This window comes from Hyperoodon ampullatus (assembly GCF_949752795.1).
Source record: "Hyperoodon ampullatus genome assembly, chromosome: 10".
NCBI lineage: Eukaryota > Metazoa > Chordata > Mammalia > Artiodactyla > Ziphiidae > Hyperoodon > Hyperoodon ampullatus.
Genome location: NC_136923.1, coordinates 34,765,218 through 34,792,717, shown reverse-complemented (window position 1 = coordinate 34,792,717; position 27,500 = coordinate 34,765,218). Strand labels below are relative to the sequence as shown.

General features: G+C 37.1%; 1 protein-coding gene across 1 annotated transcript in view; it reads left to right on the top strand.

The window, feature by feature from the left end:
* The window catches only part of CACNA2D3 (calcium voltage-gated channel auxiliary subunit alpha2delta 3), a gene marked incomplete at both ends in the record, with an annotated part of 803,480 nt that extends 776,447 nt beyond the window's left edge, over positions 1-27,033 (top strand). Inside the window, 3 exons of the mRNA XM_079712407.1 lie at positions 21,387-21,497; positions 21,715-21,802; positions 26,941-27,033. Of these exons, the coding sequence (XP_079568533.1) occupies positions 21,387-21,497; positions 21,715-21,802; positions 26,941-27,033 (292 nt within the window). The remainder of the gene's footprint in view (positions 1-21,386; positions 21,498-21,714; positions 21,803-26,940) is intronic.
* Between the last annotated feature and the right edge of the window lie 467 nt (positions 27,034-27,500).

Sequence of the window (27,500 nt, the reverse complement as noted above, 5' to 3'; positions counted from 1 at the left end):
TCCCTCCCGGCTAGCCGTGGGGCACTAGCCCCTTCAGGCTGTGTTCATGCCGCCAACCCCAGTCCTCTCCCTGGGATCCGACCGAAGCCCGAGTCTCACCTCCCAGCCCCGATCTGCCCCGGCGGCTAAGCAGACAAGCCTCTTGGGGTGGTGAGTGCTGGTCGGCACCAATCCTCTGTGCGGGAATCTCTCCGCTTTGCCGTCTGCACCCCGTTGCTGCGCTCTCCTTCGCAGCCCCGAAGCTTCCCCCCTCCGCCACCAGGAGTCTCCGCCCGTGAAGGGGCTTCCTAGTGTGTGGACACCTTTCCTCCTTCACAGCTCCCTCCCACTGGTGCAGGTCCCATCCCTATTCTTTTGTCTCTATTTTTCCTTTTTTCTTTTGCCCTACCCAGGTACGTGGGGAGTTTCTTGCCTTTTGGGAGGTCTGAGGTCTTCTGCCAGCGTTCAGTAGGTGCTCTGTAGGAGTTGTTCCACGTGTAGATGTATTTTTGATGTATTTGTGAGGAGGAGGGTGATCTCCACATCTTTCTCCTCTGCCATCTTGAAGGTCTCCCCCATTTATCTATTCTTATGTCACGTCTCCATTATAAAGGACTTGGGTTTCGGATGCATGCCTCTCAAGCTCTGAAAATTGAATTGTTTTTTAAGAAAGCAGGCAAAACAAATAATATACAACCTTGTTTTCTGTGTTTGGAAGCTGCGTAGGCTAGAAAAGAGTTGTACAGTTAGGGTACTTAGGATAATTCTAACAATACTTTCAATCTAAGTCTCTACATGTTATGTGAAATGGTGAATTCAGATAACCATCTACTAAAGCATGGGCTAGGGTAGAGATTAAAATATGTTAGCTCCAGTGATGAAGCTGACTCAAGAGAAAGGTCTTGAATACACATCAGCTTGAATTCTCCACTTAACCTTGCTGTGTAGAAACAACATCAGTCTCAGGTGTTTCCTGAACAGTGGTCTAAAGTTATTTAAAAAGTGAATTAGACAGGTTCAAGGTGATGGCTGTTCTTCTGGGGGCACCTGTGCTTGTGGGCAGCTTCATTAAACCATTTGACTTAGGCTATTAACCATATAATAATCCAGCTAACCATATTGCAATTGTCTCCCATCTTACATTATTAGAACATCCCTTGTGATTTAATTTTAAGTCACCATGAGCAAAGAAATTTTATTTTTTACTTTTTAAAATGATGTCATTTTTCTACTTTGTCTTCTCTGTCAGAATATTTAGCAGTTGTTTTTAACACAGGATGAGGCCCATCAGAATCATCTGGTGGTACTTGTGGAAATGTATGTTCCTATGCTTTGCCCTGTACTTACTGATTCGCAATCTACAGGAGATGGGTCTGGGAATCTATATTTTGGCTAGGTTCTCCAGATGAGGGATACTTTCCTGGACTTCATTGCCAAAAGTTTGATTCTTTCTCCTTTTTCCTTATTGGCATAAACTAGGGGAAAATCATAAATAATTTAGAAAAAAAGAAAAGGAGAAGAAAACTGAGGGCAAGGCAATGCCAAAAGTTTCATGTGTACCTCCCCTCCCCAAAGATTCAGAGGTTGTTGTTGGTAATGTATCACCACTGTGTGTTCAGGGCTGTAACTGGGAAGTGTGGTTATAAAACAACCAGTCTCAGATGAAAATGGCTAACCTAGTATTTCGAGTTGAGTTTATGGAAAATGAGTGACAGTTAAAAAGGGATGAGTAATCATAAATGAGCTGTGAATCAGGGCTTCAGGAAAACCTGAACAGAATCCACCCAGGCATCACTAGCACTTTGGGAGGAGGGATTTCAGAACTTGTGTCATTGAATTTTGGAGAGAGCAAGTATTATTACCTCCCTGTAAGAAGGTGTGCTGAACTTTGAACCAAAGCTAGGATGCATGAAGTTAAGTCATCGCCATCAATTTAGAAAGGGGAGAAAGTAGACAGGAATGGAGTTCTCCAGATTACTACCACAGTGATTTTTAAAGGATGAGGCAAATTAACTGTTTAGTGTATCATGACATACATTTTTCCTCTCATTTTAGTGTATGTTTTATTTCTTTTTATAAGCTCTTCTGTGATGTGACTTTTTCCCTTTGAAGCAGTCTTTTTTTTTCCTTCTAGCATTAAACATATTTTAAAGCAAAGTCTAGGAAGTACAACCCTGCTGTTTTTAGATGAAAGTAAATATAATTTATTAAATGCATTTGTTTATGAGATTATGTGTTCCCTGTGCACACATGTGGTGGCAGACACTGTGGTAAGCACCAGGGATTGGGGATTGAGATTGTCTTCATTCTTTTTCACAGCTGCATAGTGCACTGTTGTATGGCTGTATGAGAGTTTATCCACACGGCTTTCTATTGATAGACATTTTGGTTGTTTCCAGTCTTTTCTTATTACACATGATCTTGCAATGAATAGCTTAACACATACATAATTTAACATATTTGGCAAGATATTTGGGGATGTATTCATAGGAGTAGGATTTCTAGGTGAAAGGATAAACACATGTATCATTTTCCTAATTGTTGCTTCTCCTTCATGGAGGTTGTGCCATTTTGCATTTCTTCTAGAAAGTTATGAGAGTGCCTGTTACTCTTTAATCTTTCCAATTAGAGCATTGTCAAACTCTTAGGTTTTTGGGGTTTTTTTTTCCCCAATTGAAAAATACTTTTTACTGTAGTTTTAATTATAATATCTCTTACTAGAAGTGACAGCGCAGAGTTTTCACTTATGTTAGAAATATTGTCTTTTTAAGTAAAATGTTACAAATAATTTTCCAAAGTTTGCCTTTTAACTTTTTCAAGGAACTATTCTTTGATTTTTTAAGAAATTTCCTTTATTGTTCATTTTCTGTTTCTTTGATTATTGTTTTAACTTTATATATTCTTCTACTTGGGTTTTATTTGCTATTTTTTTTCCTAATTTCTTAAGGTAAAAGCCTAGATCATTGCTTTTAGGTAATTTTTCTTCTCTAAACATTTAAATCTATAAATTTCCCTCTACGAATGATAACAATATATACCACAGACTTTGATATGTTGTCTTTTTATTGTCCTCTAGTTTAAAAATATTTTATAGTCTGCTTTGTGATTTCCTTTTTGACTTCTGTGTTATTTAAAGTATGTGGCTTAATTTTCCAAATATTTGGAAAGTTTCTAGATTACTTAATATATTTTATTCCTACTTCAATTCTATTGCAGTTTGAGATCATATTCTGTATGATTTAAGTTCTTTCAAATTTACTGAGACTTATTTTATGACCCCGTGTATTGCCATCTTGGTGAATACTCCACATGCACTTGAAAATAATTTGTATTTGATAGTTGTTGCTTGAAGTATTCCATAAATGTCAATCAGGTCAAGATGTTGATAGCATTGTTGAAATCTTCTATATCCTACCCGATTTATGGTCTAATTGTTTCATCAAGCATTGAGAAGAGTTGCTAAAATCTCCACCTGTGATTGTGGATTTATGTATTTCTCCCTTTATTCTATAAATATTTGTTTCATTATTTTGAGATTCTGTTATTAGGTGCACACAGTTAGGATTTTTATGTCCTCTTGATTATCTTATTTTCACTATTAAGAAATGGCCATCTTAATCTCTGGTGATATTCCCAGTCTTTGATATTAATATACCAAACCAGCTTTCTTCTGGTTACTATTTGCATGTTATCTCTTGTACCATTCTTTTACTTTCACCTTGTCTGTGTCTTTATTTTTAAGTGCACCTCTTGGATGCAGCATACTTTTTTGGTCTTGCTCTTTAGTCCCTTTCGTTCTTGATGTTGTTTATGGTATATTTTATTGTATTTTTATTCACATTTTAAATTTACGTATGATAAAATTTGTTCTTTTTGTCATAGATGAATTTTGACTAACACTTACAGTTGTATATCTACCATCACAATCAAGATATAACAGTTCCATCACCCTAGAAAATTCTCCTGAGGTGCCCCATTGTGGTCAGCACTATCCCCCAAGCACAGCTCCTAGCAAACAGTGATGTTTTCTGTCCCTATAATTAGGCCATTTCCAGAATATCATATAAGTGGAATCATACAGAATGTAGCCTTTTGAATCTGGCTTCTTTTACTTAATGTAATGCAGTTGAGATTTATTCATGTTATATCTTATCAGCAGTTAATTCCTTTTATTATTGAATAGTATTCCGGTGTATGTACCACAGTTGGTTTATCCATTCTCCAGATGAGGGACGTTTGGGCAGTTTGGAATTTTTAATGATTGTGAATAGAACCAGTGTAAACATTCACAGACAGTTGTTTATATGAACATAAGTTGTCATTTCACTTGAATGAATACCTAGGAGTTGAATATCAGGACTGTATGTTTAATTGTGTAAGAAATTGCCAAATTAAATTTTTTAAATGGCTGTACCATTTTGCCTTTTTGCCAACAGTGTATGAGAGTTTCAATTGCCCCTCATCCTTGCCAGCTTTTGATATTGTCATTTATATTGATTTATTTTTATTTTAGCCATTCTGAGAGCAGCAAAATGGCATGTCATTGTGGTATAACATTTCTCTACTGAATAATGATTTTAGGCTTCTTTTCTTGTGCCTATTTGTCCTCCATGTATTTTATTCAGTGAAATGTCTGTTCAAATGTTTTGCCAATTTTTAAAAATTGAGATATAATTGACATATGACATTATATAAGTTTCAGGTGTACAGCATGATTTGATATTTATATATATTGTGAAATGATCACTACAGTAAGTCTTGCGATGAGAAAACTTTTAAGATCTATGCTCTTAGATAGTCTCAAATACACAATACAGTATCATTAACTATCACTATATATATATATATACATATATATATACACACACACACACACACACACAGTCACCATGCATTTAATCCCTATGACTTATTTATTTTATAACTGTGAGCTTGTAACTTCTGACCACATTCACCCATTTCACCCACCCCCAACCCCTGCCTCTGGCAACCACCAATCTGTTCTCTGTATCTGAGTTTGAGTTTTACTTGTTTGTTTTAGATTCCATGTATAAGTGAAATCATACAATATTTGGCTTTTTCCGTCTGACTTATTTCCCTTAGCATAATGACCTCAAGGTTCATCCATGTTGTTTTAAATAGCAAGATTTCCTTCTTTTTATGGCTGAATAATATTCCATTTTATATATACCACATTTTCTTTTCCATTCATTCATCAATGGGCATTTAGTATGCTTCCATGCCTTGGCTATTGTAAATAATACTGCAGTGATTATGGAGGTGCAGATATATTTTCAAGTTAGTGTTTCCATTTCTTTCAGATAAATACCCAGAAGTGGAACTGTTGGATCATATGGTAGCTCTATTTTTAATTTTTTTGAGGAACCTCCATACTGTTTGCTACAATGGCTGCACCAGTTTACATTTCCCCCTTTTTGTGTACCTGTTGGCTATCTGTATGTCTTCTTTAAAAAGGTGTCTGTCAGATTCTCTGTCCATTTTCTAATCAAGTTGTGGGGGTTTTTTGCTGTGTTTTGTCCATTTTAAAAAATTGGGTTATTTGTTTTCTTTTTGTTGAGTGTTTGGAGTGTTGAAAAATTTTTGTATGTTCTAGATTCAAGTATTTTGTAGAAATATATGATTTAAAAATATTTTATTCTAGCTTGTAACTTGTCTTTTCATTCTCTTAACAGTGTCTTTCAGACTGTTTTCAGACAGAACAGAAATCACTTTTGTTGAAATCTCATTAACTGATTCCTTTGATGGATTGTGCTTTTGTTTTGTATCTAAGAAATCTTTGTCTAACCCAAGATCACAAAGATTTTCTCCTATACTTTCTTCTAAAAACTTTATACTCTTCAACTTTATATTTAGGTTTGTAATCCATTTTGAATTAATTTTTGTACATAGTGTGAGGTACATATTGGGATTTTTTGCATATGGATATCTACTTATTCCATTATCATTTGTTGAAAAAACTGTCCTTTCTCCACTGAATTACCTGTGTGCCTTTGTTGAAAATCAGATGACCTTATGTATGTGTGTCTATGTTTGCACTCCATGCTATACAGTTGATCTATGTGTCTATCTTTTCTCCAGTAACAAACTGTCTTGATTATTGTAACATTCTGTTACGTCTTGAAACCAAGTAATGAGAATCCATAAGCTTTCCTTTTTTCCACTTTTTCAAAATGCCTTTGTACATTCTAGTACACTTGCCTTTCCAAGTAAATTTTGGAATACGCTTGCCAATTTCTGCAAAATACCCTGCTGGGATTTTGTTTGAAATTGTGTTGACTATAATCAGTTTGGGGAGAATTGACATCAAAACACTACTGAGTCTTCCAGTCTATAGCCAAGATATATCTCCCCATTTATTTAGGTCTTTGATTTCTTTCATCAGTGTTTTATAGTTTTCAGCTTACGGATTTTTCAAATATTCTATTAGAGTTATACCTAAGTATTTCCTGTTCCTTTGGTACTACTTTAAATGATACTTTTTCATTTTGATTTCTGACTGTTCATTGCTAGTATATAGATTTTTCCATATTGATCTTGTATTCTCCCACCTTACTAAACTGACTTATTAATTCTACTTACTTTTTTTTTCTGTAGCTTCTTTAGGACTTTCTGTGTAGACAAATTATGTCATATATGCACAGAGACAGTTTTATTTCTTCTTTTCCAATCTTTCTATTCTTGCCTATTGTACTGACTAGGACCTCCAGGGTGAAATTGAATAGGAGAGTGTGAGTGGACAATTTTGTCATGTTCCTGATCATAAAAGGAAAGGATTTAGAACTTCATTATTAGGTCTAGTGTTAGCTATTATTATTTTTTTTAATGCCCTTTATTAGATGAATAAAATTCCCTCTTATTCTTATAAAAGTTTGTCAAAAGTTTTTTTTTCATCCTTTTAGATAATCATATAGTTTTCCTACTTAAGTCTTTTGATATACTGTATTGCATTGGTTTTTGAATGTTGAACCAGTCTTTCATTACTGGAGTAAATCATACATGGTCAAGATATAATATTCTTTCCATATACTGCTGGATTCAAATTGCTAATATTATACTGAGAAATTTTTGCTCTATATGGTCTATTGATGTGTAATATCCTTTTCTTGTAATGTTGTTGTATGGTTTTGATATCAGTATAATTGTGGCCTTATAAAAAGATTTGTGAAATGTTTTCTCCTCTTTTACATTCTAGGAGATTTTATGTAGAACCTATATTATTTCTTATTTAAATATGTAGTAGAACTCTCCCAGATTGAACACTTCTGGGCCTTGAGATTTCCTTGTGGGAATTTTTTTGGTTTTGTTTTTGTTTTAGCCACACTGCATGGCTTGTGGGATCTTAATTCCCTGACCCGGGATTGAATCCAGGCCCTCGGCAGTGAGACCGTGGAGTCCTAACCACTGGAATGCCAGGGAATTCCCTCTTTGTGGGAAATTTTTAACTTCAAATTTAATTTCTTTATTCAACAGAAGACTATTGAAGTTAATCTATTTCTTGTTGAATGAGCTTCGGTAGTTTGTGTCTTTCAAGGAATTTGGTTCATCTGCATTGTCAGATTTATAGTCATAGTGTTGTGTTTTTGTATTCCCTTATTATCCTTTTCATATCTGTAGGGTCTCTAGTGATGTTCCCTTTTTCATTACTGGTGGTTTTACTTTTAGTTTGTGTCTTCTCTCTCTTTCACTTGGTAATAGAAAAAACAGAATAGAGGTTTAATAGTTTTGTTGATCATGTTAAAGAACCAGTTTTTAGTTTTATTAATTTCTCTATTGTTTTTGTTTGTTTGTTTGTTTTCAAGTTTGCTGTTCTTTTCTTAGCTTTATCGCCTCCCTTGTCTTCCTTGCCTTGAATTTTTCTCTTCTTTTTCTAGTTTCTTATGGTTAAAACTTAGATTATTGATTTGAGAACTTTCTTCTTTTATAATATGAGCATTTAATACTAGAAATTTTCCTTGAAGCAGTTTTTTAACTGCATCTCACAAATTTTGATATGTGTTGTGTATTTTGTTTTTCATTAAACATTTTTGGAATATTTCAAAGTATTTTCTCATTTTCCATGAAGCTTCCTCTTTAACCTTAGGTTATTTAGAAATGTGTTGCTCAGTTTCAGAGTATTTGGGGGTCTTCCAGAAATCTTTCTGTCATTTATTTTGGGTTTAATTTCATTATGGTTTGGGAACATTCTTTGTATAATTTCAATTCGTTTAAGTTTGCAAAGATTTGCTTTATGACTTATAACATGATTTAATTTGGTGAGTGTTTCCATTTTTTAAAAAACGTATATTTTGCTGTTGTTAATTGGAGTGTTCTATACATGTCAATTAGGTAAAATTGTTTCTATATCCTGAACAATTTTCTGTCCACTTATTCTGCTAATTCTATTGATTACCAAAAGAGTACTGTTACAGTCTCCAACTATAATTGTGGATTTGTCTATTTTTCCTCTCAGGGTATATTAGTTTTTGCTTCATGCATAATAATTCTAAATGTGTATATACCTAACAACATTTGATATATATGTTATTATGCATTTTGGTGAATTAACTCCTTTATCACTCTGTGATATCCTTCTTTATATTAATATAGTCACTCCAGCTTTTTTTAATTAGTATTTTCATGGTGTATCTTTTAATATTTTTACTTTGAGCTTATCTGTGTGTTCATAATTAGAAGGTTTCTTGTTGACGAGATACAGCTGGGTCTCACTTTTTTATCCAGTGTGTCAATCTTTATCTTTTAATTGGTGTGTTTAGGCCATTAATTTTTAATTTAGCTCTTGATATGTTTGACTGAAAAGCTACCATCCTTTTGGTTGTGTTCTGTTTGTTGTTCTTCTTCTTTGTTTCTTTTCTCCTCTTTTTCTCCTACCTTGTTTTCTATTGAGTGTTTTATGATTCCATTTTTTTCCTGCTACTGGTTTATTATTTATATGTTTTCAAGTAGATTTTTTTTAATGACAGTAGTAAGGTTTACAACATACATCTTTAATTTCTCATGGTTTATCTTCAAATAATACTATTTTCATGTGTAGTGTATATACCTTATGATAATATACTCCCAATTCTTCTCTCTCATTTTAAGCCACCTGATATTTTTTCTATATTTTTTTGGCCCAGTCTCTCCTTACTCAACTCTGAGATTCCAGATTCTTGTTTGTTAGACTGCTTGATACTGTGTCATTGCTTATTGAAGTTCTGTTCATTTTTGTTTCAATCTTTTTTTCTCTCTTTCTGTTCTCTTATTTGGTGGTTGCTATTAACTTGGCTTCAGGTTTACTGATCTTTTCTTCCATTAAAAGCCCAATCAGCTTTCAATGTCTATTCAATGAATTTTATTTTATTTATTTTTTATTCAAGTATAATGAATTTACAATATTATATTAGTTTCAGGTGTACAACATAGTGATTCAATATTTTTATACATTATCCTTCATTTAAAGTTGTTATAAAGTATTGGCTATATTCTCTGTGCTGCACAATATATCCTTGTTGCTTACTTATTTTATATATAATAGTTTGTACTTCTTAGTCCCCCTACCCCTATGTTGCCCCTCCCCCTTTCTCTCCCCACAGTAACCACTAGTTTGTTCTTTCTATCTGTGAGTCTGGTTTTGTTTTGTTAAATTAATTCAATTCATTTGTTTTATTTTTTAGATTCCACATGTAAGTGATGACATAGAGTATTTGCCTTTGTCTGACTTATTTCACTAAGCATAATACCCTCCAGGTTCATCATCCATCCATGTTGCTGCAAATGGCAATATTTCATTCATTTTTATGGCTGATTAATATTCTATTATATATGTGTATATGTATATATATAAAATATATGAACCACATCTTCTTTATCAACTAAAATTCATTGTATTTTAGATTTCAGGTACTTTATTCTTTCTGTTTTAGGATTTGCATTTTGTAATTTTATACAGTTTTCATATTTCTGCTGAAATTCTTTCATCCCTTTGACCAATATATCCATGGTTTTAGGTTCATTAATATATAAATATATTTTCTCATCTACATATTTACTAATTCTAACATCTGAGTCATATGTTGTTCTCTTTTTAGTGACTGATTTTTCTCCTGTATGTTTTGTCACATTTTATTATTTCTTCACATGTATAGTAGTTTTTGCACACTGAATATTTTGGATGGTACATTGTAGATGCCCTGGATTTTGTTATCTTCCTTTGGAGAATAAACTTGATTGTACATTGCATTTAAATTACCAGTGGATCACCATGCTTTTTGGGTGGCTTGGTTTTAGTTTTTCATTGGTTAGTCTCTTTCATCTTTGATCCTAGCCCTGGAATGTAGTATTTATTCATTAAAACTTTTCACCTTTATCATGTATAGCATTTCTCTGCATCAGTTAGAATTATAGGTGTCACCCTAGGTTAATTTAACATTCAGAATTTTTGGATTTTAACAAAACACCTCTCTTTTTTTTTTTTAATAAGAAAAATATGATTTTCAGGACTTCCCTGGTGGTGCAGTGGTTAAGACTTTGCGCTCCCAATGCAGGGGGCCTGAGTTCGATCCCTGGTCAGGGAACTAGATCCCACATGCATGCCACAACTAAGAGTTTGCATGCCACAACTAAGGAGCCCTTGAGCCGCAACTAAGGAGCCCACCTACTGCAACTAAGGAGCCCATGTGCCACAACTAAGGAGCCCGCTTGCTGCAACTAAGACCCAGTGCAACCAAATAAATAAGTAAATTTTTTTTTAAAGAAAAATATGATTCTCTTTAGGGTTGGCAGTGGAGGGAGCTAAACAAAAGAGAAGATGATAGTGACAACTAATCAAAGTCTGTTATATCAACCTAGAGTTTTGTGCAGAGGAAACAATGATGTGAAAGCCAAGTACTTTATGATGTTAGATTGGGGAGGTACCTTAGAAATCACTTTTGAGGTAGGAAAACTAAGGCTGAGAGAGAGAATGGGTTCATTCCCAAGGTGGTTTGCCTATTAATTTCACACTGGGAGCTTGATTCAACTCCACTGACTTTTGAACCAGTCAACTTTCCAGTATCCACTGCTATTCCCACCTCCTTCATTTTATTCCTCATATCTACTCCACATTGATATTGTCTATGTGGATATGGGAAAATAGTTTTCATTTTTGTTCTGGGACACTTTTTTTCTTCTGTGTTGGAGTATATCACCAATAGTCACAAAAATCTGTTTGAACACTAATCTTTAAAACCTACAACATTGCCTTAGATATAATGTTTCTGGAATGCATCTGTCTCTCTTGAAATTTCCCTATGGCTCTGGGTCTCTACCTCAGTACTTAACACTCTTCAAAACGAATAACTATGCTGTTTTGTGATAAGAAACTATTTAATAGTGGTGGGAATTATTAGCAACATTGGTTTAAGAAGTCAGATCTCCAAGTATACCAAACTACATGATTTGTCTGACTCTCTCCCTGGGAGATTGATTCAAAGCTGCAAGATATATTATTCAGAAAGCATCAAAGTAACAAAGCATGGGTTCAGCCTTTATTTCAGTCAGTGAAAATATATTGAGTTTCAACTGTAGATCAGGAAGAGTTAAAGATGATATTATAGAGGAACTCAGAGAGGGCTCCTGCTGGGGACTTACCACAAGGATATATAGTCAAATTGGTCACATGGAAGAGGGCAGCAAAACCACTAAGGAGGTACTTCCTTTTTCTTTCAATTAATGATCTTGGAGGAATTTCACATGATTTTAGTTTTTCTGTTAGCAACTGAGATTGTAAAGCAAATGCTGATCACTGAGATTTAGTTTTCTACATATGTATGTCTATAGTCTAAAAAATAGAAAGCTATTTTTCCATGGTTCTGGTTCCTATTAAATATAATTTCTACTCATTGTAGAAAACTGAACAGTAGAGAAATATATAAGAATAAAGTAAAAATCACATGCAATCTCACCACTCAGAACTGAGGCAGAGAAATTACATGCTTACACTCTAAAGCCAAGTAGTCTGGATCTGAATCCCAGTTCCATGTCTTATTAGCTCAATAACTTCAGGCAAGTTACCTAGTTTCTTCATCTATAAACTGTGGATAAGTAAAAGTATTTAAATTGTGCTATATTTCCTTCTAGGCTTTTTTTTTTCTATGCAAAACTTATACTTAGTCTAATTGGTTTTTTGCTCTTAACAAAGTGTGGTAGACAAAATGCCTTTTTCATATAATGCAAGATGTCCAACCTTTTAGAAAGAAATTATTGATGGTAGAATGTGACTTTTCCAGTTAAAATTAGATGTTCAACTCCCCAGTGAATTCTTTTTAGTTTTGAGTCTGTTTAGACCTCCCGATGGTTCATTATGATGTTGTTCTATTTTGCTAAATGAACCCAACAATTCACTTGGAGATTGTAGAAGACACTGTAAAGCTAGAAAGTGGGAGATTATAACTGTGAATCCAAAGTAATGTCAATTTGAACCCTCCAATCGAGGGACAGGTTCTCTGGTGTCAGTTTATCACTGAAATTTGCCCCAAACACTTTTCCATCTGATATTTTGATTTTTATGGGGTAAGATGGAAGGAGTAAAGTCTGACAGCTTAAATCCAGAACTTGGCTCTGATACCTATTACCTGTGCTATCTTAAACCAAGATGGGACCAAATTACTTACATTCTCTAAATCTCAGGTGCTTTTTCTATAACTTGGGAATAATATGACCTGCCTCCTAGAGTTGTGAAATAAACCAGTTTTAGGTAAAAGACCTTCACACAATGACTGCTATGGTAAGGGCTCAGTAAGTGGTAGATGGTGATGACTTTGATGATGGTGATTAAAGTGTAATCATTAAAATAAAGACTTAGAGTCAAAGAGCTTTGGTTTTATAGAGTTTTTTTACTTTGATATTTGGTGGGTTTTAGGATTTGGAAAAGTTGTTTAACTTATCAAAGCATATATATTTTCATCCTTAAAATGAAGATGATAATTCTTTGAGTTGGTGTGAAGATTAAAGGGGGAAGTGCTTAGAAAAGTGCTTGGCCCTAGGTAAATACTCCATAAATGTTAGCTCTTATTCTCATTATTTATAAGAAAAGACACTAATAGTTCCAGTGAAAATATTTAACAAATTCCTTACTCTTCTTAAGGGATTAGAAGAAAATGGTTCATGTCATAATTAAGAGGATTTACTGAAGACTCTAGTACCAAAAAAATAAATGAATAAATAAAAGACTGAAAAGCTAAAGTAACAGCTAAGTTTTAAAAATATCTTTTGTTGTCAGCTCTTTTGAGATTTTCTTCTTCTGAGATGAGAAAAGAAAATTAGGTTCTTTTTGCATTTCATTCTATGGGGCTCTTTCCCCCATATTTCAAACACAAAATAGCTTTCCTTGCCACCTGCCTTGGGCTGATAATACCAAAGAACTTCCTGCCCAAGTGGTTTTTAAGCTCTGTGTTGGCACCATAAATCTCAACAAATCCTTGGTGGGGCTGAGGATAAGTGAAAGTCATTATTATGGGTCTTTTGGACTCATTCTGTCTGCAGTATAATAAATACCACCATGGGACACTGTGCCCTGCAGACAAAGCATCACTTGGGCTCTTTGTGTGCACTTCCCATTAGCAAGTCACAAGTGGAATGTCATAATGTGTCCATTGTATATACATTTTTGAATAAATAAGTATAACAAAGACAATATGCTCGTCTCATTTAATCTCAGCTCTTAACTGTGAAAACACAACACATTTCCCATTCTAGTGAAATGGAACAGGAAAGGCCTGTACCAGTCTGGTTCCTGGCATGCTATCAGAGGAATACCTGGTGGGAGCCATGATGATGGTTTCTAGGGCTCAAGTCCCTAATGCTGAAGTTTTCCAATTGTAATTTGATCACTTGTTTTCAGGGCTGGGATTTTTGTCAAATGTCTTGTAGGCACCTATTGGACAGATCCCGCAGCACTGGCTCTTCTCCAACTCTGGATAGGGTCTCTTACACCGAGAGATTTACTGGAAGAATGCCAGCAGGATGTCAAGTGAGGCTTTCCTTGTAGCCCCAGACTGAGGACCTGAGCACCACAGGTTCTAAAGAGAACAGCCATTTAGCTGGCACTGATTTAGAATTGGAAACCCTCCCCCCGACCCCCACCTTCAAGTTTATTTGAGGGTTGACAACTGGCCCACCTTTAATCTACCACAAGAAGACTGATGAGGGGCCTAACAAGGAAGAGATCAGGATTCATGGAAAGAGGCGTTTTCCTCCAGGGGGTACTTTTTTCTGCTGGGATCCAGATGGGTGGTGGGGAATTCTCCAAGACTCTAATATATTTTGGGGGTATCTGAAAGAAGGGAGGTCCAGCACTGGCCAAATGTCTGCTGGGTGGCACGTGTGCTGATGTGTCCTATCCAAGCAAGGGAAAGAGATCTAGAGGGAGAGGGCTAGGCTTGGAGAAGGAGCAGCACTGAAGTGGCCTGTGGCTGGGCCAGCAAAGATGCCTGTTTCCCAGGGGGGCAGATAGACAATATGGAAGATTGCTGTCATCTTGCTGAAACTCAACAAGAGCGTTGCTCTCCGGGAGAAGTCCACACTAAGGGCAAGAGGCTGTGGGCAAGATGCTGATGACAAGAGCTGTGTGGGTGGTCATGCTGGGGCCACATTGAGGGGCTCTCAGTTCTCAGGAGAATCCACAGTAACCTCTCAAAAAAGCCACATTTGGGTGCTGGATCCACACAGAGGACACCAAAGGCCAAGCTGTTACAAGCTGTGGTGAGAGATTGCACCATGGCCTGGTGAGTAGGAAATGCTTTCCTCTTTGCTGCTCCATTTTCCCCACCCCAAATGACTGAAGAAGCTAGAAAATAGAAGCTAAAAAATTGAAGGAATGACAGTGTAGAGCTTCAAACTAGATATGAAATTAAAGTATTAAACTAGATCGGACTAATTTTATTAACCTCAAGTTTTCAGAAAGTTAGGGAATCTATACGAGATATCATTTAGAGATGAGAAAGCAGGAATTCAATACAGTAGGGTTGAAAATAGAGACTTAAAAAAATTGTTTTGGGAGTTCCCTGGTGGTCCAGTGGTTAGGACTCTGCACTTTCCCTGCCGAGGGCCCGGGTTCCATCCCTGGTCAGGGAACTAGGATCCCACAAGCTGCTCCACAGGGCCAAAAAAAAAAAAAAAAATTGTTTCATGTTTCTATCTCTATTAAGCTGAGACAACTCAAGCTTGTTCATTTGCATTCTTAGGTTAATCCTCACTGCTGCATGCTGTATTTCAATGTCCTACTGAAGTCTATTTGCTGCATTTCATTTAAGATCTTTGCATCAATATTCACAAAAAGAGATTATTCCGTAGCTCTTCTTTCCTCCCTCCCTCCCTTCCTCCCTCCCTCCCTCCCTCTTCCTCTCTCTCTCTCTCTCTTTCTCTCTTTCTCTCTTTCTTTCTTTTTTTCTTTCTTTCTTTTTGTATAATCTTGGTCAGGTTTTATATCAAGGTCCTTGATAAAAGAAATCTGAAGTATTTCCTTCTTTCCCTGTGCTCTGAAGCAGCTTAAATGTTTTAGAACTACATGTGCCTTGACATGCTAACATGATTCACCTGTGAAATTTCCTGGGCCTGACACTTCTGGGGGTGAGCAGGGGAGGCCCTGCTGTTCATTCTTTCACCTTGTTTAAACTGAGCCATGAGTAGGTGCTAGTGTTCCCTTTTTACCTCCCCCATGCCACAGGGTACCACAACTATGGATTAGAACATGGCCTCAATATTTAATTTCCAGTTTAAATTTAAGCAGTCCATCACCAAATGCTTGCTCTCCACAACTTATGGGCCTGGGTCACTGTAGGGCATTTTGGGTCACATTGGGGGAAGACAGGCATCTCCCCACCTCCAAAGAGAATAGGGTCCTTTGGGGATCCACATACCCAGTCCACCTGGAGAGTAGTACAACCTAGAACACAATCTGCCAAATTCAAATTGGTTCCCTGTGATTTACTCATTGTCTTTTATATTATCTTTAGAAAAAATATGGACAATTTGTAAAGGTTGAAAATCTATAAAAAGTGAAAGACTTTAAAATATTTTAAGATTCTGTCCTGCCCAATTATTTTTTGAGCCATGGTTTTGTACCCAATTAATGAAAACAAGCCAACCAAGTTCTCCGAATATTCACCCTGGGGTCCTCGGGGAATCTTAGCCATGGGTTCCCCCCACCACACACACTTGTCCAGGCAGCATTAGGGGAGCAGTGTGGTGGCCTTCCTCATCTGGGTAGCAAAGCCCCCTCAGCAGATAGTTCCTCTTGTCAAGGGAGGCTGTCTTCAGATTGCATCATCTTTTTTCCTCTAGTTCTTTCTCAGTCTGTTGTGAATAGGAAAGGGAGGACTGGGTTATTTCAGTTCCGGCAATGGACAGATCAAAATTGCCTCCCTCTTCCCTACTTTGTTTCCCTTGAGGACCTAATTTGTTTCATGCATTTTGACCTATCCCTGCTTAGAAATGGCTGCTGTGATTCTCTGTTGAGGCATTTCCCTTCTGCCTTGTTTGGCCCCCAGGCCAACCCCACAGGCCATGGTCCCTCTACACAGCGATGTCAGTCTGGCTGCTGGGCCCAGCTGGATGGAGGTGTGTTTTATGAAGTTCAACCCTGCACCCTGGGCCATAAATACACATTGTGCACATAAATGTACAGCTAACAGCTGTACAGCTAACCCTCCAAAAAAACATGTTAATAAGCAGACAGTAAGTCTTTAAAATATGGAAAAGCAGTTAATCTTTCCACTGGCAAATCCTTGGTTGGGGGGTGTTTTCCTCCACTGTAGTAATAGCTGCCTGCAGAGATTTCCATCTCCTAGGACTGGGGGTAAAAGGGGGGTAGTTTGCTGTGGGGCTTCATGAGAACACTTGGGGAGCCTTCACCTTGGAGGGTAAATGTGTTAAAACGAATAATATCTTGCACTGGTTGTCATTAACCATTCATATCAAGTGATCACTAGGTCTGCCCTCGAGGAGCTTGCGTACTAATAACTCCAGTACAAGACAGAAAGTCGGCTGCCTAAGGTAGCAGCCCCGTAACAGGCCTGGGCTCCAGAGGCTGGCAGCTCTTCCCCTGTTACTCTAGGAAATCAGTTAATCTCTTGTTTCCCAATCTCTGATATGGGCACAATTATGTCTTATTGTCTGTATGTTCTCCGAGTCCCAGTTTTCTCTTTTGTGAAATGAGAAAATCAATACTCTTTGCCCTTAGCATAACATTTCCATTTTATAAATGTTTTAAGAATACACGAACACAGTCGCCTTGTAAAGAACTCCAATGTTACAGATTAAGTTTCCCTGGACAATTATTCCCAGTATTCGCCTCTTGTCCACCACTGCCATCCTGTTCCCTCCCCTCCATCCCCTCCTCCCTTGCTCTCTCTCTCACTGATGATGTGGTAGGAGGACCAGACTTGAGGGTAGGGGTGGGGGCTCAGTAGACAGAAGGTGCCTGGAGCCAATACATACTTGCTTTATTGGAGAGATGGAAAGTCAAGTTTGCAAATTGCCTCTAATCTGTTGAGCAGCCATGACTTTTATCTGCATGTCTCAGGCAGAGCATGGGAGTTGCCATTGGGTTGACTTAAGGAGGATATAGGTGACAGCTGTCAATCTGGAGATGACATGATCTGTGCCTTATAAATACTTAATTTCACTTGGTCCTTTCATTCCTTTTTGTCACTACGAAGACACTTCATATGTTCTGTCCTTTTTTGTGTTCTGCCCACATGTGCTCCACTTGTTCACTTATTCCTTCTATGTTAACATGAGTCATGGATCACTTACTGATACTATCTATTCCTAACATAACAGATAAGTCTTATCCATCCCATTTATTTTTCTTGTTCTCTGTAGCAGAATCAAATACTCTTAGATGAGTATTTCTAAATATTCTTAAATATTTATACTTTATGTATAGTTTTGCAACAGTTATTTTCCCACTTATTATGTTTTGGGTAATCTTTCATGATGGTAAATGGACACCTTTTACCCTTTTGTCTGGTGCCAAGTAGACCATAGAACAGACACACTGTTGCTTATTTAATCATTCCTCTGTTGATGGACTTTCAGGTGGGTTTTGTTTTTTCCTCCTCTCAATGAACAATGTTACCAAGATCATCTTTATGTATGTCTTCTTGGGTTCTTGAACAATAGTTCCTCTTACTGAGAAGTAAAACTACTGGAAAAATAGGATCTAAATGATTTCACTGTAACAATAATGAATTGTTCTCATAGGGGCTGTAAAATTCACTTTCCCACCAGCAGCGTAGAATAATATTCACTTCTTCAGACTCTCCATCATTTGATACTACCATAGACTTAAAATTTTGCCATTCTGCTGGTGAAAAATGCATTTCATTATTTTAATTTCATTTTAATTTATATTTACCTAATTTGTAGTGAGATTGAACCCCTTTTACATATCAGTTGTCTACCTGTGTTTCCTCTTCTGTAAATTATCTCATGGGTTTTGATACTGATTAGGGGCAAGCATCTTCCCTTCTCTCTCTCTCTCTCTTTTTTTTTTTTTATAAAACTCAACTTTATAATTGTCCAGACTGTTCTTTATATTTAATCTTATGAATGAATCTTAGGATCATCACCTCAAATTCCATCAAAATTCCTGTTGGGATTTTTATTGAGATTACTTTGAATTAAAAGGTTAATTGAAGGAGAAATGACACCTTTAATATATAACTGTTCCCTTCCACAACCACTGTGGATTTCTTAGGGTTTTTTTTTTCTTTTATGTTCAGTAAATTTTGATCATTTTCTTCATAAAGAAATGTCTTTTACTAGGTTTATCCTTGGGCATTTCATAGTAATTATTGACAATGTCAATGGTTCTTTATTTCATAAATATATTTTCATTGGTTATTGCCAGTGTCAGGGAAAGGCTGTGGTTTTATATGCTGATTATGTAACTGGGCAGCTTGCTTAGTTCTTTTCTTGGTTCTAACAGTTGGTCAGTGGGCTCACACGGATTTTCTATGAACACAGTGATATCTGTTCTTTGGGTGACTTGGTAGTATTCACTTGGGGTTAGATTCTCAATGTGCATTTCAGGTTTTTTTCATGCAGTTGGTTTGCTGGTGTTTTTTATAGCTTGGCCAAATGTTGATAATTTATACTTTATCCCCCAAAGTGTGTTTGCTCTAAGTTTTCAAATTGTTTGTAATGATATACGTAATACTCACTTAAAATGTTTAAAATGCCTCTGTATCTTTTGGGTTTTAATGTAACTTTGTGACTTCTTTTTCTTGATCAGGAGTGCCAGAAGTGGACTTATGTCCTTGTTCTTTTAAGCCAGAGTTTGATTCTTTTAGTTATCTTCACGTTTTCATCTGCATCTTATTCTTCTCCTTTTATCTTTATAAGTTCATTCTGTCATTGATTCAGTGAATGTTTACTGAGCATCTGCTCTGTCCCAGGCATAACTCTGGCTGCTGGGGATAAAAGATAACCAGGGGCAGACACATGTGGCCTTCCTCCCATGGAAACCACAGTTTTTTGTGAGGGACAGACAGTGAGCAGGGAAGGAGGAAGTGGAGGCAAAGGAGATTGAGAAGAAAGACAGTGAGGTCGTTGGTGTCCTTGACAAGAACCGATCCAAGGGTGTGGTAAGGACTACAGCCTTATTGGAGTAGATTTGTGAAAGGAGAGAAGTGAGGAAGTAGAGAGAGAGAGAGGAGAGAGAGAGGGATTGTGTATAATTCTTTTTAGGCGTTCTACTATAAATGAGGATGGGGAAGCAGGGTGGTAGGTGAAGGTAAAGTTAAGGGAGAGTTTTGTGTAAGCTGAAGAAAATGGCTAGTAGACAAGGGAAACTATTTGTGCAATGATCACCTCTCTCCTCTTCCATCAGTCGTATCCTTGCAGAAGGCTGGGCTTTGGAGAGGGGCATCAATTCTCAGCCCAGTGTACCACAGGGGAGAATAAGTATAGGGCACAGGTGCAGGTTTATGTTCTTATTTTTCCAGTTTCTTGATTCAAAAACACAGTTCATTTATTTGCAAAATCTTTTCCCAGTAAAAATATTTAAGCAGTCCAGACTCAAATCTGCACAGATTTGAGTCCGGGCTGCTCTCAGATTCTCAAGGATTAATTGGATGTGTTTTTAACCTTTAATTTCCACTGCTTATATCTTTTTGCTATTAATTTCTAATTTTACCCGAATGTAAAAGAAGAACATGTAATTGATGCTTTCTGCTCTTTGGAATGTGCTGCAGTTCCCTGCGTTTGAAAATAACTTATATTCTGTTATTGCTTAGATCTGAAGAGTTTTTGCTCTATATTTTAAACAAGTCACGCATTCATCATACCATTTTGGTATTTCTATCAGTTTGTATACTATGATCATAAAAATTCATGTCATATCTTCTTATACTAGATACACTCTAGAGAACAGAACAAATTTTTTGAGAGAAAGATGAATGAAGATAACTTACAGAGAAATTGACCATTTTTTAATGCTATAGTCTACTTCATCTGACTAAACTGAATTTGGTAAAATATCATGAAAAATTTATGTGACAGGGATTCTGGGCCTGGGGCTAAATATTTAGCTAATCTGTTGGCTCTAGAAGAATACGGGATTTGTTCTCTCATTTGTTCCTCCAAAGAGTCACTGGTATTTCTGGTTCAAGGAGTATTTTTATGGTGACATTACTTTGTCATTTCATTGTATTGGGTAAGGTGAGAAAGAGGTGTCATTAGGCTTACTTATGTTGGACTAGCTGTACAGATAAACCCAGAATGTCAGAAGTGCCATATGGCCTTAGTACCAGCTTAACTTGGTCTCTGAGAAGGATGGATCTCCTTAAACAACTAGCATTGATTTCGTCCAAAAAATACCTCTATTATGGGCAGACACTGTGCAAAGTGGTTCAGGGAAAGGTTTAGGAAGTTCACTTCATCTTTTATCATTAATATGACATAACTTCAGTCTATCCTTGTTGGAGGGAGAAGGTTGCATCTGATCACTTGCACCTGATGTCCTCAAAGAACATCAGATGCAACTTGGGGTGATGTTTAGGCCCTGGGAGAAGAAAATGAGTCTTGGAAAAGCTTAACCTCTTAGACCTTGGAAACTGAGGTGATTTAGCCCACTCTGACTCTCCTGTTTCATACACATAAAAATCCAGTCTTTCCAAGGTGAGTTTTATGAGCTATATATGGACATAGATGTAGGTTATAGGCTACTGTCTTCTTAGTGAAACTTCATATTTGTAAGTGAAGAGCCTCGGGGAAGAAGGCAACTTGACTAGTAAAGCAGTCTCTGAAACCTGTTTTCCAAAATATTACTAGTTCCCCCACCCCAGGGAAAGTTTTCCTCATGGCTATTAAGTTGAGGGATGGTAAATGACCACTCACTGTCTCTCTGCCTCTTGTTCCAACAGGTCCTTTGTCATCCAGCAAATCCCAAGCAGCAATCTGTTCATGGTGGTGGTGGACAGTAGCTGCCTCTGTGAGTCTGTGGCCCCCATCACCATGGCACCCATTGAAATCAGGTATATCCTTTTGTGTGTAGGTCCAGCCACTACTGATGAAGCTGGTAAGGGGGATCGACAGTAAGGAAACCTAGGGGAGAAATCTTAGAGAGGAGGAGATGATATCCTTTCCACTATTAGAGAGAGAGAAGTTGTTAAGGGAGTTTAGTGCCAAGTTTTGAGCTCTGAAATTCAGAGTAAGGAAAAGGAGCATCTTGGAAATATGCCTTAACAACAGTCAACATAACGAATCCCTTAAGTGTGAACGTTTAAAGGCTCAGAAGATCAGAAGGCGTCCGGAATCTTGTCATGGCTTCCATCCTGAGGTAATCTGAGAACACTTCCTACTCTTTTCCCATCAGATTTGCCATGAGAATCTCACAGTAGTCAAAGAACTATAGCTCAAAATTTACTCTTGAGAAAGCAGTCCCTTTCAGACAAACCAAAGAAGAATATACAGGAAGGCTAATGGTACTCTACTTTCAGCCTCTCAATGCCTTCTTATTTAGTTTGTGCTTAATAGTCTTATCTTATTACATCCATGTATATTTTTTAAAAGCCTCTTTGCTACCTTCCCTATTACAAATGTGCTATAATTTTACCACTTTCCACTATTACACATAAAGTGGCTTTTACCATCTTGTTTTACTTCTTTCAAATTGTAATTAAAATTATTTTCCTGCTTACTTTTAGACAGCCTTTTATTTATAAGATATTCATGTAAAGTAAAAGTGGCAATACTAATGTCAGATCAAGAGTCACATGGCCTTCCCTGGTGGTGCAGTGGTTGACAGTCCGCCTGCCGATGCAGGGGACACGGGTTCGTGCCCCGGTCTGGGAAGATCCCACATGCCGTGGAGTGGCTGGGCCCATGAGCCATGGCCGCTGAGCCTGCGTGTCCAGAGCCTGTGCTCCGCAACGGGAGAGGCCACAACAGTGAGAGGCCCGCGTACCGCAAAAAAAAAAAAAAGAGTCACAGTATATAAATGTGGAATGATAAGCCTTTAAACTCCCCTAACCACACGAAGTCACAACTCTAAAGGCACTACATTTACACCAAAAGCGACGATCAGAGAAAAATTAAACCTAGTACTAAGAAAGGTAAACTTATCACTGATGTAGGTGAATTATGTCCTTCAATGTTGTAGGCAAAAAAAATTAAATATGGCAAGAAAAGTTACAATTTAAAAATTAAGTCCAAGGGGCTTCCCTGGTGGCGCAGTGGTTGAGAGTCCACCTGCCGATGCAGGGGACATGGGTCCGTGCCCCGGTCTTGGAGGATCCCGCGTGCCGTGGAGCGGCTGGGCCCGTGGGCCATGGCCGCTGAGCCTGCGCGTCTGGAGCCTGTGCTCCGCAATGGGAGAGGCCACAACAGTGAGAGGCCCGCATACCACAAAAAAAAAAAAAAAAATTAAGTCCATCCCCCACGTTGAAAAATAGAAAACTTGCCTAGACCAATTACTCTAGGGAGACTGGGAAGATATTCATTTTTTAAAATGCCACCAGAGCCAGCTGAGTGTTAATCTTACCTGTAAATAGCAAATAATTTTAATGTTATTTAAACTATCCAAGTCCTAGAAAATATTTTAAAGTCAGTATAGTACTAAAAAGAATTTGGAATTTATTGAGAATGTTTCCTTCTATATTCGAGGGAGAGTTCAATAACAACATAAGTTGAAAAGGCCTTTGATAAAATTGAGTGATCACCTCTAATAAAAGCTCTGTGTAAAATAGAAATATGAACAATAGTCCAAAAGCAATAATACCACTTCAACTAAAACCAGAACTGCATACATAGCACTAAAGTCACTAGAGTAAAAATCTTCTCCAGTTAATAAGATAATTTGCTTTGGTAACTAGATACATGATAAACACTAAAAAAAAAAATCAATATTTTTTTTCTTTAAGTTTCTAGACCCACTGAGATGAGGTCAGTGGAACAGAATAGTAATTCTTTTTTTTTTTTTTTTTTTTTTTGCGGTACGCAGGCCTCTCACTGTTGTGGCCTCTCCCGTTGCGGAGCGCAGGCTCAGCGGCCATGGCTCACGGGCCCAGCCGCTCCGCGGCATGTGGGATCTTCCCGGGCCAGGGCATGAACCCGTGTCCCCTGCATCGGCAGGCGGACTCTCAACCACTGCGCCACCAGGGAAGCCCCAGAATAGTAATTCTTATGTATGACAAAGGTTCAATTCAAAGGGGAGGGTATAGAATGGACTTGCATGGTAAATGATGGTCTCATAAGAAATTCTAGGGATTGGACTCATGCTATTGGATTGGAAGAATTAAAGTTGTTAAAATGGCCATATCACCCAAAGCAATCTACAGATTTCATGTGATCCCTATCAAATTACCCATGACATTTTTCATAGAACTAGAACAAATAATCCTAAAACTTATATGGAAACATAAAAGACCCAGAATCACCAAAGCCATTCTGAGAAAAAAGGACAAAGCAGGAGGCATAACCCTCTCAGGCTTCAGACAATACTACAAAGCTACAGTAATCAAAACAGCATGGTACTGGCACAGAAACAGACATATGGATCAGTGGAACAGAATGGAGATCCAAGAAATAAACCCACACACCTGTGGTCAGTTAATCTTCAAGAAAGGAGACAAGAATATACGATGGGGAAAAGACAGTCTCTTCAGCAAATGGTGTTGGGAAAGCTGGACAGTCACATGCAAATCAATGAAGTTAGAACACACCCTCACACCATACACAAAAATAAATTCAAAATGCCTTAAAGACTTAAATACAAGACATGACACCATAAAACTCCTAGAAGAGAACATAAGTAAGACATTCTCTGACATAAATTGTACTAGTGTTTTCTTAGGTCAGTCTCCCAAGGCAATAGAAATAAAAGCAAGATAAACAAATACTGTATGCTAATACATATATATGGAATCTAAAAAAAAAAGAAAAAAGGTTCTGAAGAACCTAGGGGCAGGACAGGAATAAAGATGCAGACATAGAGAATGGACTTGAGGACATGGGGAGGGGGAAGGGTAAGCTGGGAAGAAGTGAGAGAGTGGCATGGACATATATATACTACCAAATGTAAACTAGATAACTAGTGGGAAGCAGCTGCATAGCACAGGGAGATCAGCTCGGTGCTTTGTGACCACCTAGAGGGTTGGGATAAGGAAGGTGGGAGGGAAACACAAGAGGGAGGGGATATGGGGATACATGTATACATAGAGCTGATTCACTTTGTTATACAGCAGAAACTAAAATACGATTGTAAAGCAATTATACTCCAATAAAGATGTTTGAAAAAAAAATGGGACCTAATCAGACTTATAAGCTTTTATACAGCAAAGGAAACCATAAACAAAGCAAACGGGCATCCTACAGGTTGGGAGAAGATATTTGCAAATGATGCAACTGAAAGGGCTTAATTTCCAAAATATACAAACAACTCATACAACTCAATAACAAGAATCAAACAGCACAATTGAAAAATGGGCAGAAAACCTAAATAGACATTTCTCCAAAGAAGAAGTACAGATGGGCCAATAGGCACATGAAAAGATGCTCATCATTACTAATTATTAGAGAAATGCAAATCAAAACTACAATGAGGTACCACCTCACACCAGTCAGAATGGCCACCATCAAAAAGTCTACGAATAACAAATGCTGGAGGGGGTGTGGAGAAAAGGGAACCCTCCTACATTGTTGGTGGGAATGTAAATTGGTGCAGCCACATGGAAAACAGTACGGAGGTTCCTGATAAAAGTAAAAATAGAGTTGCCATATGATCCAGCAATCTCACTCCTGGGCATATATCCAGGTAAAGCTATAATTCAAAAAGATACATGCAACCCTATGTTCATAGCAGTACTATTTACAATAGCCAAGACATAGAACTAACCTAAATGTCCATCAGCAGATGAATGGATAAAGACAATGTGGTGTATATATATAATGGAATATTACTCAGCCATAAAAAAGAATGAAATAATGCCATTTGCTGCAACATGGATGAACCCAGAGATTATCATACTAAGCAAAGTAAATCAGAAAGAGAAAGACAAATACCATATGATATCATTTATATGTGGAATCTATCAAGTATAAGTGGAGTCTAAAATACAACACAAATGAACATATCTATGAAATGGAAACAGACTCACAGATATAGAGAACAGACTTGTGGTTGCTAAGGGTGTGGGGGAAGGATTGGGAGTTTGGGATTAACAGATGCAAACTATTATGGTCTAGAATGGATAAATAACAAGGTCCTACTGTATAGCACAGGGAGCTATATTCAATATCCTGAGATGAACCATAAAGGAAAAGAAAATGAAAATATATATATATATAATATATTATATATATTATATATAATATATAAAATACATAATATATAATATATAATATATATGTATCTGAATCATTTTGCTGTACAACAGAAATTTACACAACATTGTAAATCAATTATACTTCAATAAAATTTTAAAAATAAATAAAAAAGAAATTCTAGGGATTGGAGAGACCTTCTTATCCAAGATCAAAGAGTTATAGAAGAAAAACAGATCTATTTAACTATATAAAAATTATAACTTTTTGATAGAAAAACATAACTAAGTCAGTATCCAATTTATAGAACTTGAAAAAATGTTTATAAATCAAAGCATAAAGAGCTCTTTAAATTGATAAGTCAAACAACTGCATATAAAAATAAACCGAGGACATGAAAGATACAATTTACTGGGTGATCAGAAAATACAGGCACCAATGAAATATCTAGCAATAGCCATCAAAAGCAAAAATACCCTTTAGCTCTGCACTGTCATTCCTGGGCATCTTTACCTAAGGCCAGGGCAGGAGCAAGTATCATTGTTTGGTAAGGACCTATATTCAGCACTCTTTGTAGCCATAGAGAACAGATGAGAAGATGAATAACCATCAATAAGAAAAAAAAAGAACTGAATAAAATAGACCTAGAATAATGGAGATAGAGAAATTTCCATCAATTAGTGGATAAAAATCACGGTACAGAAAGGAATAAATAATATGATTTGAGTTTTGTAAAACAGAGCCTCCCTTCCCCCAAATTAAAAGGAAGACACACACAAAACCTTCCATAGCCAAGTATCTGAAATGATCAGCCCCCTGAGATGTGATCTTTTACTAAGAAGGTCAGTATTTTGCTTTTATAAAATAATCACAAGAGACTTCTCTACCAACAGCCCTTTGCCTCTTGAATGTTCTGCATAATAGTATACAAAGAGTCATTTTGAATACGTTGTGCATTGACAAGTGAAATCAGAGATTCTCATTACTAACGTGATGAAATGTAGTCAAGTCCATTTCCTGGCATTATCTAGGCTCCAAATGATTTTGTTCATACACTGGAGAGCAGGGAGGGATCTGGGGACTCCACATACCTTGGGAAGTTTAAGGCATCTTGGGATCCACCTCGGCTCTAACCAACCCTGCCTTTCCCTGTAGGAGAATGCGAGGGAGTGTGGGGGTGCGCCGAATCTCCAGGCCAAGATGGTCCTTATCCTGCTCCCTCTGCTTTTGATGCTCTTCTCAAGGTGACACTGATGGAGATGTTCTCTTGGCATGCTAAAGTATGGATAAACTGTGAGCCAAAATATGGTGCGACATAGGAGACATGAAATGTAGTCCAACCATCAGCATCTCATTATATTAAACTGTGCGTGATATAAACTCTTAGAGATATGTTGACAAAAAAGTTATCTTTTTACTTTGCCAGTCATGCAAATGTGAGTTTGCTACATTATTATCATCCTTCATCAGAAACGGGACTGCAAGTGGGCAGTGTCCCTTCTGCTTGAAACCCATTGAAACCAATTTAAAACTGTGTACTTTTAAAATAAAGTATATTAAAATCATAATCTCCTGGTTTGGGTTTTATTATCATTTTACTGCTGAGAATACAGAATGGAAAGTACATGAAAAAGTCACCCATTCCAGACAGCAAGAAAGGATGGTTGTTGGCAGAGATTTTACTCTAAAGCAGATTCTAGACAAGTATTTAACAA